General features: G+C 43.6%; 1 protein-coding gene across 1 annotated transcript in view; it reads right to left on the reverse strand.

Annotated features, from left to right (window-relative positions):
• LOC104081992 (AP2-associated protein kinase 1 {ECO:0000303|PubMed:11877461}-like) overlaps window positions 1-16895 on the reverse strand; it is a 71147-nt gene that overhangs the window by 25808 nt on the left and 28444 nt on the right. The window contains 12 exon segments of the mRNA XM_009584930.1: window positions 4-107; window positions 910-960; window positions 1010-1019; window positions 1052-1252; window positions 1395-1559; window positions 3042-3121; window positions 4119-4222; window positions 5246-5378; window positions 7372-7453; window positions 8977-9098; window positions 14417-14559; window positions 16764-16872. Coding sequence (XP_009583225.1) covers window positions 4-107; window positions 910-960; window positions 1010-1019; window positions 1052-1252; window positions 1395-1559; window positions 3042-3121; window positions 4119-4222; window positions 5246-5378; window positions 7372-7453; window positions 8977-9098; window positions 14417-14559; window positions 16764-16872 — 1304 coding nt within the window.

Genomic DNA, 16895 nt, shown 5'->3' on the forward strand with positions numbered 1-16895 from the left:
TGCTGGTAATAGTTCTGCATCAGCTGCTGCTGTGCTGGCGCTCCTTGCTGCATCACTGGGAACTGGGAAACAACCGGTTGTTGAGACGCTTGTTGCGCAGCTGGGAACTGGGGTACCACCACCAGAACTCGGGGCCAGCCACGGGAACAGTTACAGCCACTGCAAGCGGCAAAGCAGTAACAGGCTGCGATGGCTTGGAGACCATCTCAAAGGAGCAGTGGAAAACAGCCTTCTGGTCTAACATTAGATCCCTTCTGTGTTACACCTGCCCGTACGGGGCTCCCACAGCACAGACTGTCCTGTGGTCCCAAACTCCTTTCTCCTTCTCTCTTTTTATCAATTCTAAACCTTTCCCCAGCACAGGAATATTCACTGGCCCTTTGCTTCCACTGTTAAATATGCTTTAGCAGAGATCTGTGCTGCTATAAACACCTCAGTTAAGCACGCAAGTCTGTCATCTAGACACATCCCGTCTAACACATCATGTGTTCACAGGCCTCCTTATCACCGCAGTCTACCACAAAACCAGACCTGAATCTTACCGTTAAAAAGGCATGCCAGGCTTCTTGCAGCACAAAGAGAGCAGAAGAGAAATTGTACCCCTCTGCTCATTAGCTGAGCATTGACCTCAAGACCCTGAAACATTTGAAGCTGTAAAATCTTAACCAGCACTGCTTATTTTATGTTTGTACACGACAAAAATATCTCAAGGCCTTCCACATTGACAGTTAAAAATGCCAGCCTTGCGTAGCAAAAAAATCTTGCCAGAGAACTGGAGACACATTGGAAAATGCTTAAAACCTGCACCTATCCCCCCAAAAAGCAGGGAACTTGCCATAAATGCAAAAATACGGCCTTGCAGGCCTCTAGCAGAGGAAGCATGCAACAAACATGGCCATGCACACCTACCTGCTGAGCTTGCATCATCTGCTGCTGCTGGTAATATGCAGCCTGTTGCTGCTGCTGCTGCTGCTGAGTTAAACCCTGCTTTTGGCACATCGCCACTCACTTTAGCTGGCCTTGGTGCATCCCTGGGTAGCTGAAGTGCTGCTGCTGCTGCTGCTGCTGTTGCAGAAGCTGCTGCTTCAAGAAAAGCTGCTGTTGATGCTGAGGTGTGGCTTGTGGCTGAGTAGAAGGGACCTGGGGCTGCGAAGCCTGCTGCGGAGCTGGCGCCTGCTTGGCTTGTGGCTGTGCCGGAGTCTGTTGAGGCGCTGCTTTTTGCTGGGGGACGCTTGCAGGGAGTGAAGGCTGACTGCTGCCCAGGGCAGCGGCTCCTGCAACTGGTAGGAAAAAGGAAAAAAAAGAAGAAAAAAAAAAATACAGATCCGTTAGACCAACGCGCACCACAGCCCTGCGGTACACAGTGCCCGGCGGGAAGGCACTGCACAGAGAACATCGTTTCACCTTGTGGCTGAATGGCTGCTTGAGCTGTGGGTCTCTTCCTAGGCGTCAGGGCTGGCTGAATGGGTAAAATTCCAGGGTTGGGTTGGGTCTGTCCTGCTTTAGGTCTCTGGCGGGGTGCTATGGAAGTTTCTGTCGTAGGGATGGGATCTGTCAGCCTACAAAACAAGGTAAGGAATAAATGGAAGAGCAGTAAGAGCACTGTCTTTGTTAGCCTGGTAGTTGGTGCATGTAACACACAGCATAGGTTTAAAAACTCATCCATACTTCAGCAGTATGTGACTGATAAAGGTGAAACACTTGTGGGCATCCAGACACACACATCGACTCTTTCCAGAAAACTGCAAGCACAGTGAAACTTAACGGATGCATTCACAACAATTAATCCAACACTATCATTTTGACTTCTTTGCCAATTGTGGCATCTTCTCCTGTTGGACAGCGGGAATTTGTCAAAATCATTCAACTCATTCAAATATTTGCTACAACATATTGTTTAAATTCACTTAGACTTCTGGATGAGCAGATGAAGGACATAACAAATTAGCTTAAGAGCAGCTGGTACCTTTGGGCAGAGTTGTCTAAATTGCCATCTTTAGAAGTACCTTAACTTTAGTACATCTACCCCAGAATCAGATCATTGGACCCCTTTGATCCCTGCTCCATGTTTACTGAGCTCCAACAATGCATAGCAACAGAGCCAAGAAGCCAGACACCACCCTGCCCCTCTGGATACATTTACTTATTAGATATCAAGTTGTTCTACTAATGTGAGGGTAACTGCACTCAATTATAAAAACAAACAAAGCAGACTCCAGGGACTGGCAGACAGGAGGAGAGATGCCCTATTTCAGAGACTGAAGAAAACTGCTGGTTTTGGAGTGCCCACTGTTGTACTGCTCACTTTGCAGTAAAATAAGGTACAAGTTTTGTCCAACAGAATTTACAAGTCTCCATTACAGTACCATAAGCAGAGCAATCAGCAGCAGGAGAGAAGAAAAAACCACAGCAGTACAGTGGCTTCCCCACTAATTGGGCTCTTCAGATGGAGACTTTCTTGTGTGCCCCCTCTCCCAGAAGAAATCATAGGACTCTTGCAGAAATCACAGCAATTTCATACAGTAATTACTGGGTCAGGTCATCATCTGTCAAGGGTCAGACTCAAACAGCAATAGTCCCCAATGCAGTTTCTCAGCAGACTCGCGTTCTTTGGGCCAATTCCAGGCCCTCTGCAGGCCAGCTGCAGTCTTTCTCCTGACTTTGCTTCTCAGGTACTCTGGGTACTGCCTCCGGATGGATGACACAGTAGATTCATCTAAGTGCATGAACTTCAAGTGCTGCTGTCAAGCAGTGTCTTCAGTACAAAAAAGCCTAGCTGTTGAGTCACGCTGAGTACTGCCCAAGCCCCACCCCCACCCCCCATGCAGAAAAACTTCCCCTAATATCTGCATTTTCTGCCTTTCAGATCAATGGCTATTTATGTCGTTGAAGCAGAAGCCTCAGGACTGCAGTGTTTGTCTCCAGGTGTAAATGTAAGCCCAGAAGGAAGCAGCTAAATATACCAAGCATCTTTCCTAATAAACAGCAGAAAGACAGACAGTAAAAAGAGAGAGGGCTGAGCATAACGCAAATGTGGTTACCTGGCCTTCGGTTGACTCTTCTTTGCAGCAGCTTCACTTGCTTTAACTGGGTCTGGGAGTTTAGCGGGGATTGGAGAGTTCTGCAGATCCCAAAGACACCGAATTTTGTATTTTGAGGGCAGAAAACAGGGTCAGAAATAATTTGCAAAAACATCCCAATGAAACGGGGAGATTGGGGGATATCCAAAGCAATTATTCCTCATGCTGGACACAGGACAAACCATTCAATGTTAATGTCATGAGGAGACAGTAGTTTGAGAGAGTCTTTACAAGAAAATATGGTTCCGCTTTTTGACCATTTACTACATGTGGAATCTGAACACAAAGCTTCATAGCACAACCTAAGTATTTTTAAAAGACAACCTGGGGACAATAGCAGCAATACTTATTAATACTGCTATAAAAAAAATACAGGCATAATAGTACCAAAACCATGTCATATTCATAAAGACCATAAATAACCACCTGAACACAGGGGGGGAAAAAAAAAAATAGGTTTCTTCTTACCTGGAAACAATAAAATAAAATAAAATGTCACAGATGTCCATAACACCGTAAGAAAATACTTGTCAACTCTATTTTTCAGTTGAGGTCTATAAAGATACACTGAGAAGGGGCAGATGGTTGTGTAAGGTCTGATGTAGTTCAAATGCAAGTTGGCTAGTCCCAGCCAGACAGCAGACACAAAACTGCTATGTTTAAAACCAACTGCAGCACAAATTACACACACTACGATGGAAATCAAATCGGTTTCACAAGCATGGCCTAATTTTCCATGTTCACATGCACAAGATCTCTTGGTTGGCCTCACATTGGTAACTGGGTGAAGAGGTAAATCAGGGACAAACAGAAATAAACAACATATGAAACAAAACCCTGATTCCTGTCCCCACCCCCAAAAAACACACCCCAAATAGCACTGCTAATTATAAAAAAAAAAAAAAAAAAAAGAGACCCTCCTAATTACAGAACTGGGGAACAACTGACAGAATATGGCAGAATGCTCAATATTCAGCAATTGCCCCCTCCAGTGTCCTGCCACAAAGCCCTACATCAGTCCACTCCTTTGCTACTCACCTGGACGTTCTGGACTGGGCATTCCTTCTTTGCCAATTTGAATGCAAAGTAGGAGACCTGATAAATATCAGGTCTCTTATCAGGGTCTGGCTCAAGCATATACCCTTTAAAAGAGAGAGATGCCAATATCAGAGCAATAGAACAGATAGATTCACGTGAGCCATTTTTGGCAGAGCTACATTTGGCATAACCAGATGCTAACAGGGTGCCCTGCCTCTTTCAAAGCATCCGGTCGGTGGTCAGAGGGGCCGAGATGATCATCAGGGTCAGAGAGAAAGGGGCAAGACAGACAGTCAGGATGGACTAGGAGATACTTTCCAATACAGCCGTGAACAATTTGTAGCTGCTATCGAAGGCTCTAGGGCAAGGAGGGGAAACGCAGCCTGCCTGGTCAGGGATTAGCATTGGGTTTGACTTCTGCATTTCCAAGTGAACCCGCAGGAAAAGAGCTTGATCCAACCCCGCTGTGTCAGTGGGGCAGGAAGACAGAGCGGCCGCATATACCACCGCCTTTGCATAAGCAAAGAAAATACCAGGCTGCTCTGCAAACACATCCAACTCTGTGTTAGTCAAGATTGTGGCTGGGGGGGGGGGAAATCAAATGCTGTGCTGAAAACAAGAGAGCTGTCCCAGCTTTGCCAAGAGTAGTGCATTGTACCCCTAATTACACATTCACTCTAGTCAGTGGGTTATTTATAAATCATTTCAGTTCTGTTTCTCAATTCACAGAAGATGAATTCTTATCACTAGTCTAAGTCACTGTGGTTCTTTTCAGTTCCTTATCCAAATAGATTTATTACTGGAGAAATACGTTTCTGTATAAATAGGCTTATTGTGCAAGTTTCTGAAGAACTCTTAAACCAAATGGTTGTCTGTTTTCCTGCCTTTCCACAGAGTTCACTACAGCCTAGCCAAATAGAAATCTCTTCGTCATAATTTCTTTCGAAGAGTGATCTCTCCTAAGCTACTAAAAGATCACTTTATCCACCCCTGTGTGCAAGCTAGTCTCTTAAAAGAAGAAAAACACCAACTGTTTTACTGTAGGAGCAGGGAATATAAGAACAAAACACCTCTGCTATTTTTTTAGTTCTGCAGAAGTAGATTATGCCACTGTCAGAGACACTCACGGATGAGGCAGTGCATGTCTTGCGAGTGCCGAGAATTATCTGGAATGGTGAAATTGCCATCACAGATTGCCACCTGACTCTCCCCAAATGGCAAGGTGAAGTAACACAGCTTGTACAGCAAACAGCCAAGGGCCTAAAGAGAGAGAACAGAGCAAAGGATTTAACAAACTGAAGCAAAGCAGGGAATGGTACAATTCAAATACCATTGCAGATAACAGGGAAAGTGCTCTAGCTTGTTCTACTATAGGGATCCTGCGTGACGTCAGGCCTACACTTAAACATCCACGTGATCAACTTGAAAACAAGCAGAGCTATATGGGAAGATAAATACATGAAGAGCTCTCCCTTGCTAGGCTGAGATACTGTAATCTGGGGGATCGTGCGAGCATCATCACACACACCCCACAGCTCCACATAGTGTAACCCTTCATGTCATTCAACAGGCAAAGCCTGTTTCTGCCACATACTGGTAGGAAAAAGCAAAGTAAAAGCAAAAATAAATGGTAACCATCTTCCTTAATACATTTATTCTGATAAAGAAAAATCCAAGCTGTTTCCAAGCTTAAGTTCAAACAACCTTTCAACCGTTATAAATATGTACCAGGGAGAGATATACAGATAAGTCTGCAGGCTGCTAGGTTATATCACCCTTCCATCTATTTTCGTGCTGCTTTTGACAGCAACAAGAACCACCTATTTCAAAAGAAAATACAAGTTTTGCACAAAGGGCTAATTATGAAACACTCCCACCATCTCAGAGGGGAGAGGGCGAAACATTTCCTAATCCTAAGCAACTCATCATCAGCTTATGTCTTTTGTCATAGGATTTCACAATTAAATTGCACTCTAGTTTAAAATAACCTTGATGAGATTTAAGGAAAGGGAGGTTACAAGCAGGACAAGTGCTGCAACAGGCCTTGAAGTCGAGGCCCCACTGTGCACACCACCACACGCTCGTTTGGGAATGCTCAGCAGGTCACTGGAACAGAATTCCTCCCATGCCAGGAAGAGGAGAGCCGTTTGAGCCTTTGGGTCTCTGCCCTTCCACGTTATCACAGGAAGGAGTGCAAATCCTAGGTTCTCCTCTGGCTGCCTTTGAGGCCCTGACAATCTTTTCACGCTATTACAGCTGTGACCTTCTCTCTCTGGGTTTCTAACACCAAGGTGAGTGACCCGGCACTGGTACAGGGCCCAGTTCTACAAACCTCCTGCTGAACTCAGCGGAGCAAGAGCCCCACAGGGGCTGCTGCATTCTTGACTACGAGCTGAGCTCACAGAGAGGACAGAGAACTCTTCCCAGCAGATGTCACGCCAGCAATTTTCCCTCTTGTACATGCAGATGCAGAGCTATTGAGGATACATTAAAACTCTCCTTATACTGCTTCTGCCTTGTTACTTCCTAGCTCAGGGCTTCAGAAACCATACAAACATGTGCTGATTTAGCATTTTAAATGCATCCCATTTGCTGAATTGCCACTACGCTACAAACAACACAGACTTCTTTTCATCTCCATCCCAACTAAAGGGAAGCCTTCCATCCTTGATCAGGTTAGCCCGTAATGGATTACACCACAGTTGCATTTTGCTCTCAACGTGAAAAGCATGGCAAGATTCCACTGATCATTACAAACAGCAGTGCGTAAGCTTGGTCTTTGGCCAAGTTTGACAACTCAGACCTGCGTTACACTGTCCAGGATAAGTATACCATTGCTTTTGGGGGAGGTCTATTTTCTCAGTTTTCTACTAAATTCTGACCAGTAACTTTGACTTCACATGCTTGCAACCAAACCCAGGCACACGAAGCCACAATACTCTGAATTTTCTGTTTCAACTCTTAAGATACAAAATCAGGTTTGCACTGTTCAACCCTGGAATTTCATACTTCTCTAAATTAAAACCACATGGGAGGTAGCATGCAAAGAAGCATGCATGTTTTATCCACAAGCCACCCTGCTCAGCAGTAATTCATCAGAAACGTCAAGCAGAGGAACTCTTCATTCAGAAACTGTCCAGTCTCTTATGGAAACTAGGTTAGCCCCAGCCAGAAAGTTACACTGTCATTATGGTAACGAAAGCAAGCTGCAGTCTGGTTTGATGGTATGACGTTAAGCGGGTTTTATACGTACCCATATGTCTGCTTTTGTAGTAATAAGTTTGCCACTATACAGGTTGACCATTTCTGGTGCTCTATAGGATAATGTAGTGTACCTGTAGCAGAAAGATCTATCAGTGAGTTCGAAATGGATATCAGATGCATTTTCACAATGTCACATTTCCAAATAATTCAAAATTCACTCTTTGCCTATTCATTTTAGGGAAAGGGATACTAAAGAAGACAATCTACTGGAAAAATCTTTTAACAACAGCATCTGCTACATACTTCTAACAATAAAATACTAACCACTGCAAACTGCCCTCCGAAACCAAAGCAGTAACCGAGATCCTTTCTAAAGCAAGCAATTTACTCACAAAACAGTACAGTCATTTTAAGAACTAGAACAGAAATATTCAAGGATTCAGAGTACTAACAAGTAGTCAAATGTCCTCTGCAATGTCCTCACTGCTGGGGCTTTGGCCAACTGTATTACAAAGATTGTAACTGGATACGTGGCTCCTAATAAATAGACTTCCATACCAGGACTCCTGCTCAGAGTCACTGTAAACAAGGGAAAGGTTATTTTGTATCTCAAACTATAGCTAGAATCTGCCTCATTTTAACAAATCACTACAAACAGAAAAGCTGGAAACTGCGCCACAGTTTAAGAGACTCTTATGATAAGATTTCCTATCAGTAGGTCTACAATTTCTGCTGTGGCACCTTGCATGCTATTTACCTTGATCACAACAAAGCACTGCTAAAGGCAAAGTTTTTGTAGACTTGTTAATAAGTGTACAAATAGGGCATTCCAAAGGGACTGCAAAGCCAGACTAGGAGCGCTCTAAAAACTTCAGTCAAACAAGTCTAGGAAATCCATGCAGGTGTAATTGAATCCTAACAAAAAGGAGGCATTTGCACACATTTCTAACATGCTGTTTTCTAGCCAGAATATTGTATTAACAGAACTGGACAGTCTGCAGCAGTGATGTTGTTAAAACTAAAGCAAGTCCAAGGACCTGAAGTCTCCTCCATTCCTGATCTAGGTCCTACTGAACTGCCAGCTAAGTTCCCTTTTTAAAAGCATCAAGGTGCACCTAGTTGCTACCACTACAGCTGGTCATGCATGGGGCAAGAGAAGGAGCCAGATTAAACACCTCAAGGTCCTTACATTTTCTATGAAGAGCTGAGGAGTTAGGCCATGTATTCCCTTAGTCACTGCAAGGATTTATGATGAGTGGCTCATAGAGGACAGGGGATTTTGTCATCTGCTGTCTGCTGTATTGCAGTTCAAAAAAGCCAAGACAGATGAGGGACAGAAACAGACTGACCCCATACATAACAGAACATGTCACTACCTTGTCAAGGTGGGCAACTTCTCTGCATTAGTATGCTCAGTCTTTCAGGTCCAAAGCAATTACATCAAGCTCAATTTATTGTTTCACCTTCCCCCAGGCGCTTATTTACCCGCAGCAGACATTGCTATGCAGCAGCATCCAATGTGCTGCAACAGGCCCGAGTAAAATTTAGTCCCAGTACAAGGAGGAAAGAAAGAAAGAAAAAAAAAAAAGAAAAAAAAAAAAATCACCCTTCAAATACAAACTATGTCCAAGTTGAAAAGGAAAAGCACACTTACTTTTTGATCTCCTCCTCCACTGCATTCACCCCTTCTGTTTGAGGGTTCTGGAATTTGTTAGTAGCACTTCCAAAGTCACACAGGACATAGTGGCCACGATCATGCAGCAGGATGTTTTCAACCTACGAGCATCACAGACAAATACAGAATTGCTCAGACAAAAAAACCAGTTGTTTTCTTTAGATGAGCCAGGGGTTTTAGTGCCTGAAGACATATCAGACACATCTGACACAAAAGCATAACATGACAGCAAAGAAAATATGCATTAAATCTCTGTCACATCTCCTAAAATAGAAGTCAAATCGTGGAAGCATAGTCGTAACACTGCCTTCCATCCTGCCACCTCTCTTTTCTCCTTCTTGCCCCTACTAGGACCACTATGTGCTTCAGGACAAGAACTGTGTCCCGGTGCCTTCAGTGCTCAACTTCCCTGAGCTACTACGACCCACAGTCTGGCATCTGAATTTGGGACAGCTAATACAAGCTCTCCACAGCTTTATAAAGGGCTATACCCCCTCGCTGTCTAGTGGGGCAGAAAGGAGGCAAATGGATGACAACACACACTCTTCTATACTTTATGAAATTATAATATACCTCCCGTTCTTTGCCTGCATTTCATCTGTCACTTCAGGTCTCACTCAAAACAAACCTCAGCTTATGCTCACACTTCAGTTGCTTGTTATCAGAATGTGTTGGGTACCCCATACTCCCTAAACAGTGGTTGTATCAGCAGAAGTTCCTCCAGGCTGCTGAGAAGATGACCCCTTTCTTTCAAATATTACTTGGTAGCTTGAATCATACAACTGATACAAATGCTGAAACAAATACCTGGGATAGCTGAAAAAAAAAAAATATATAAAATCAGCAAAGTCACTGCCTTTCCCCTAAATACTCACACTTAATCATGCATTAACAAAAATCTAGCTTGCATCCACCTAAGCAAGCTGTCTAAATGTTACGACGCTGACATAAGATGTGGAAAAACCTGGGTTCAGTTCTTTGCTTTGGCAAAGCATCCCTGTATTCCAGTTCCTCATCTGTACAGTGGCATTAACAGCATGTTCTCTCAAGGGAACACACACAATTTTTAATGTATTTATCTTAAATCAATGTCAAATGCTCAGATACAACAACGAGATAAAACATACTGCTAATATATTTCAAAGAAATCACCACATAAGTGTTCTTTAACAAAGCCTTTTGGAAGTAGACCTCCCCATCAAGGATGATCTTTACAAGAAGGAAAGAAAAAGAAGGAGTCAGCATTTTAAGCATCAGAAAATGCAGCCAAATTAGAGCAGCTGAGGGGGGAAACGCTGGCTTGAAACCAAGGGTTAAACAACACCCCTTCCCCCCTCTGCTATCCATCTGCTTTGAATAAAGCATTGCACACAGATGTTCTCCCTAGCAGATCAACACTGACAGCGTTATTCCCTATTCCCTGCAAATACTCGTCAAACATTTCCAGAAGAGGCTTTCCACTTTATCTGGCTGAGAAATCTGAGGTGACTTCTCACTGAAACACCCTGCAAGTTTTGAAAAACATCAGCACTGGACTATCCAGCAACAAGGCTTGTTCAGTAACTTCCAGAAAAAGAAAAAAAAAAAAAATACAGCAAAACAAAAGTACCTGAATTACTGCTACTGACTGCCAAGCCAGAGAAAACTGTCTTTTAAAAAAGAATATGGAGGTACCTTCTTCCAGTCAAACACTCAGAAAGCTGCAATCCAGTTTGCAGCACTGCTGAGCACTTACAACTCTGGCTGCAGACTTTGACATGCCCAACGCTTACAAAGTCAGATTTAGAGCCCAAACAAAAATCTTTAGGGGAAACTATGAATTGCCTTAAGTTTTGTTAGTTACAGAATGTAGCTAGCTTCTGTCTCTACTCTCTGAAACAAATGCCTTTCTTTGCTAAAACCAGAAGTAAAGTCGTAAGAACACTGCACAGACACAGATTGGTGAGGGAATAAGGAACAAGGCTTTCTTTAACTAGCAAAATCAACACACATTATCCTCTCGTGAGAGCAATGGCTTCTAAGTGGTATTTCTAAATTCAGGCAGCGATTTGGGAGGAATGCACGACCAAGTACACTTTCTGACTGCTTTCCAGCTCCTTCAGGTCTCTTTAGAGAAGTTTCAACTTCCCTTCCTCCCCTGGCACCATTCACTATTTATTTCTGAAAGCTTGCTTAGTATTTCATAGCAAAGAAATGAATGCAATGTGACATCTAAGAGCACTAACTGATTTTGGCACAGGCATATTCTTAACATGGTCGATACAAGGGTTTACCGTTAGAGGACTGAACAAGTTTACATATCACACACTGATCACAGATCCGTCCAAACAAATTCCAGGCTAAGGCTTGTTGGTGGCATCACGGCAAGACTTGGCATTACAAAGAAGGGTGATGGAAGAAGGCACAGAGATAACAGCAGCACAGCGTGACTGTCTTATCACACCACAGAGAAGTGCAACACTGGCAGGACTTCTGCTAAAATAAAAGCAGAAGAAACTAAATCCTTAACATGAGAGCACAACCTTCTGGTTATTTCAGAAAGTAGGGAAGGAAAGGAGAAAGATGTTTTTATCAACAGCATCCTCTGAGTTGACTGACATAGTATTTTGCTGTATCCTGCTGTATGTCTACTACAAAAAAATTCAGCCACTGATCTGCAAGCCAGTCATCTACTCCTGGAACCAGATGGGTTCAGACTAGCAGAAGATCACAGGTGGAAGTGGGAGAACTCTCACTGCAGAAAGCTCCAAGCTGTAGAAATCGAAGTTGGCTCTAAGCTGGTGCTTTGAACAACACGTGTTATAGAATGTGAGACTGGAAAGACAAGGTTAAATATAAAACCAGTTATGCAAACAACTGCCACTAGGTATAGGGTAGTTGTATAAATCGTTATCATCAGCCCTAGAGAGATTTTCCCCTCCCTCCACCTCACTAAACCCTATTCCTCTGGGATCTGACAGTTATAGTCTCTCTGCATAGATTCCAACTTAGAAGCAGAGACTTCACAGCCAGGGTAACATAAGAGATAGCCATAAGAAGATTCGGCCATTTGTTCTTTGCTGTTAAAAGGCCTAACCTAAAGATATAGGAAGTGTTCTTACTCCAGAGAGAGGAGAACAAAAATAAGCTTTTTAGGGAATGACCTGCAGCAGCAATGGCCCATGAGCCTTGAGGGTGAGGAAAATATCTGCCACGACAAGCAAAGGTGAACATGCAAGGCAAGCCTACTGCCAGTAGGTTTACACTGCCTCTATGGGGGTCCTAACTAGGGCAGAGGCAGCACATGAGGGGCTTCCTTATTTTTAGGAAAAAGTAGCATCAATATATGCCTGTTTTTGTGGCAGTCAATCAAAGCACATGAAACTAAACATCACACTTTGTACAGCACATCATGTAGCTGTAAGCACACAGGGACAGACTGACACAGCACCTGAGAGTTAACCATCAGATCAGGAAGGAAAACCTTAATAAACAAACACTGGGATGATATATCATCTTTTTCATGGCCTTTATTCACAGTGAGATGTCCACTTTTGCCTGTAGGCATGCTGCTTAAAGGTGCTGTTGTCCCCAGCTGTTGGTCACTTCCCACCAGTTGGAGACTGTGCCAACAGGAGGTTGTTCTGCTTCAGGCAAAGCCTGTTGGGTTAACTCAAAATCACAGCCGCAGGCCGCTGAAACTAATCCAGCTGCACTTGTCTGAAAGGGCTTAAAGACTATTCACACAATCCCTTCTGCTGGCAGAGCTCTCTGGGCAGGAACCTCCAGCGTTAGAGCAACATCAAAGAGCTGGAAGGCAAAAAAAGCCTCCAATCTCCATGCAGCTGTCTGCAAAGTCAACATCTGCCCACTCTTCAACAGGGTTATGTTCACCCCAACAACACACCTACCCAATGGATGCCTTTCCTTACACTCAGAACTTGTACAAAACTTTTCTGGCCCTTAATCTCTCTTGGAATTGCAGCTCCTCCTTGGCATTATTAAATTTGAACTCAAAGTCAAAACATATCTAAATTATTCATTCTGTGTTAGTACTTAGATCCCCAATTGTGACTGGAGCTCCAGAGGTCATCATGACAGAAATGATACAATATTCACCTGGGAAACATGTCTCAAAGCAGAGAAGAGCCAAGTCTCTGACCTTGGGCACAGCTTACCAACCAAGAGCCAGGCCTTGCAAAAACTTCACTGATCTAAGCACGCAGTAGTGGGCTGGACATCAGACCGTAACAGTCCATTTCAATTGCAACTCAGTGTAGAAAGTAACGCTCAAGACCAACTCACTAATCCATCACAGATGTCCTAGAATTTAATCACATGTCACACAATGAGTTTGTTCTTGATTAAAAAACCCCAGGGATTCGCCAAAAAGGTAACAGCAGGGGTTAGTATCAACTGCAGAGGTTCCTGTTCCTAAGCCTCATCCTCTCACACCAGTCTTCCTTGCCTATAGAAATGCCTGCAAGATGCCTGCAGACCTTAACAGCTTTAAATCCAGGCCTCAAATTTATAAGACTCCACCCGTTTCACTCTAGAAAAAACAGATGTCAGACTTGTTTCATATATTCAAACCGACTGAGCAGTGGGGTCACAATAATTTGAAACACGCTCAAGCATACCAAACCCTGAGGATTTTTTTCCCCTGTGCTACCTGGCTCTGGTTGGCACACGTGGCACCTTTTGCTCCTATAAAACAATGGCCAGTGGCACAAAACAAACATCTGTTGAGGGCTCTGAAAACAGAACCTGACCCACAAAGCACATCTGAATTTCAAATGTACACAGGAGCCTCATTCTTGGCCGAATATATTCTTCAGGCATTTTACGAGCTAGTTGAGAGGAAAGGGAATGTCTTTTTGTTTGTTTGTTTGATTATAGGCATGGGATTTTTCAAAAGCTCTCCCCGCTGACCTAGCTCTGTTCCCAGCTAAGCACACAGTTTTACAATGCACTTTCATGGTCAACAGAGAGTTAGAGTCCAGTTTCAAAAGCTTCTAACGACTCCTGCCCCAAGGCCAACATCTCTGGAGGAATCCTTTTAATGTGGGTCTAGGAAACAAAGTTACAGCATGTTTTTTGTGAACTACCTTATAACATCAATAGTGTTTCAGGTGGTAGAAAGTCACTGTGAATAATTCATCAGATTAATTCTGTTTTGCACAGATGTGCCAGAATGTTTCACAAACATTTGTGTTTAAGTGGATCTATAGAAGGTAAACATATGGCAAGCAGCAATGAGAGGCTCATTTCTTTTTTTATCTTCCAATAGAGAGAGGTATTTATGCCCACTTTTTCCTCATTACTAGCAACAGAAACACAGTACCGGTATTCAAAGCCCGTCTGCCACGGCGTAGGCAGCAGACAGACACGTTAAGGAGGATGCACACTCCCTGCTGTATTACTGGAGTCCACAACTCACCTTCAAATCCCTGTGGATTATTGGCGTTTTACACTGATGCAACCTGGCTACGGCTTCGCAGGTGTCGCAGAAGATCTGCAGGACCTCATTCTCCGTGAACCCCGTCTGCAGGCGTTGGTTCATGAGATTCACCACTTGACCTCCTGAGGAGAAACAAACACCAAGCATCAGGGCAGGTACGCAAAATGAGGTCTGGCCTGGTCGAAGCCCCAGTCCTACCAGACATGGCTTGTCTTAGTCAGCTCCCCATCAAACCGTGGCTGTACAGTCAGCGCACAAGAAGTTCATGAGTTCAAATTCAAAATTTGCACCAAGCCTACCCCAGAGGCTTTTTGCAATCTGCTTACTCATCTTGTTTCATTCTCATTTCCTTGCCTAAATCCCAGGAGGTTTTGCATATCTGCTGGCAGGCGTAACATCTCATCTTGTCTTTGAACAATGCTTCAAGAGCAGCAAGTTAGCCCATATTCACCTGGCTGTGTTAATGCTCAAATGTAATTCTGATTAAGCCACATCTTTTTCCTTCTTCTTCAAAATAAGACTTTTTTTGTCAGACTAGAGGAATAAAAGGCTGAATTTGGGGCACCCACAGCCCACAAAATAGTTTGCCACATGCAAGCAAGAGGGGGGAAAGAGGGAGACACTCAAAAAACCCATACACTACTAAGTGGCTTGGCTAAAGTCACAGACTGGCAAAAAAAATGAAAATCTGGCTGTAACAAGGGAAACTCCAGGCAAAAAAAAGCAAGTTTCCATGAATGAGACCTGAATTTGCCTCAACTTTGAGGTTTTGTTGCTGTCAAGGACTTTTCAAAACAATCCACACAGAGGTTCTTCCACCCGCAAAACACCCTATATACACAGAGAAAAAACTCCTTTCTGAACCTTTGGCAAAATAAAACTGTATCATTTCACACCACAAGTGTTGGAAAACTTTATTTTCATGGTACAAAAGAAAAGTTCAGCTTAATAAATAGTACAGCTGCGAACATTTTGCACTCAAAGTGAGCGCGGTTCTGCGCACAAAGACACACTGATTTGGTTTGGAAGCTGTTTGACACAAAAGGAAAGTAACAAGGGAAAATCCAACGTATAACAGCAATTCCTGTGCTTCAGACTGAATGTTGAAGACAGAGGCAGGTGTGTGCCGAGCAAAGCATCTGGCAGAAGCAAGCCACATGAGAAATACCACCTTGCAGCTCTCCTCCTTTCAGATGGAAGAAAACACCTTGAAAGACAGATTTTACTTCATCAGCCCAAAATTTGACACAGAGGGGAGGCTAATGCCGCTGGAGGGAGTGCATTCCGAATTGCTATGGTTTGCACCTCCCTCCACAGTGGGGTCTGCAACGTGGAGCTGAGTATGGATTTACCAGCGCTGCCAGGCCTATTTCTTACAACACTACTTGTGATGTTTAGGCTTAAGCTTACAGAGAACTTGTGTAATGATTCCTTCAGCAAAACTACACACAAGGTTCTTCCTTTTACCAGGAAACAAACCCAACGCAAGTTAGTCAAGATTCCTGCATCAAAACGAAGCAGCGAAGAGGGCACGGCAGAACAGAAAGCTGTACCATACACGTTTAAAGGCATCTAGTTGTTCTTGCTACAATACACCTGGCTTCAGTTAAAAGCCAAACAGCCCCAAGAATACCTATTTCCATCAGCTGCCACCATCCAAAACAGCCACAGACTTCTGAAGTCACCTGGCCAAAACATTATTTTTGCTTAACACTATTCCTGTGAGAGGCATTTGAGCACAGCACATGCGTCATTTTCCAAACACCACATCCTAGCCACAAGACATCAAAGCTTTGGGACAGCTGGAAAAGACTGGAAGAGCCCAACTGGCTGGAGACAGCCAAGCAAAAAGGTCAGAGGTAAAAGGAATACTTTTTGGCTTCACATTATCCATTTCAAGCTTCTTCCAGAACAATCCTAAGTCAGGCTGAAGTGGAAAAAGCTTGCAACATGACATAAAGTGAAGAAGAATTTCATTCCACAGCCTGGCAGCTTTAGAAGAGCCACTTCTTGTGTGGACCAGCCTACGGAAAACAGCAATATCTATTTAAGGGTTCTCCTTCACGACAGAAAGGATCTAGGACCACTGTGGGCACAGCAAAGGTGGTACCAGTCCCATTAACAGGGTCAACATAGCCTCACGAATCATCCACTTCTCCACACTTCGTTTTGGCTTTGCTTTGTTCAGAACCATTCCTTGGTAGCCAAGGAAAGGCCAGCTTAGGAACAGGTTTGGTTTTTTTAAAGGAAGATGATGTGCAAGTTTCCTGTAAGCACCGAAAAGGGACAAATCTACCAATGAACAAAACGTTGAGCCCACACTCACCTCGACAGAAATCCATTAGTATCAGCACTTCCCACACGTCACCGCTGCTTACTGAGTTTATACTGGAATCAATGTATCCAACAATGTTCTTGTGGCCAGATAGGTCCCGCTGTAAGATAAATAAATTCAAAG

This window comes from Fulmarus glacialis, unplaced genomic scaffold (assembly GCF_000690835.1).
Source record: "Fulmarus glacialis isolate BGI_N327 unplaced genomic scaffold, ASM69083v1 scaffold6609, whole genome shotgun sequence".
In the NCBI taxonomy this organism is placed as follows: Eukaryota; Metazoa; Chordata; class Aves; order Procellariiformes; family Procellariidae; genus Fulmarus; species Fulmarus glacialis.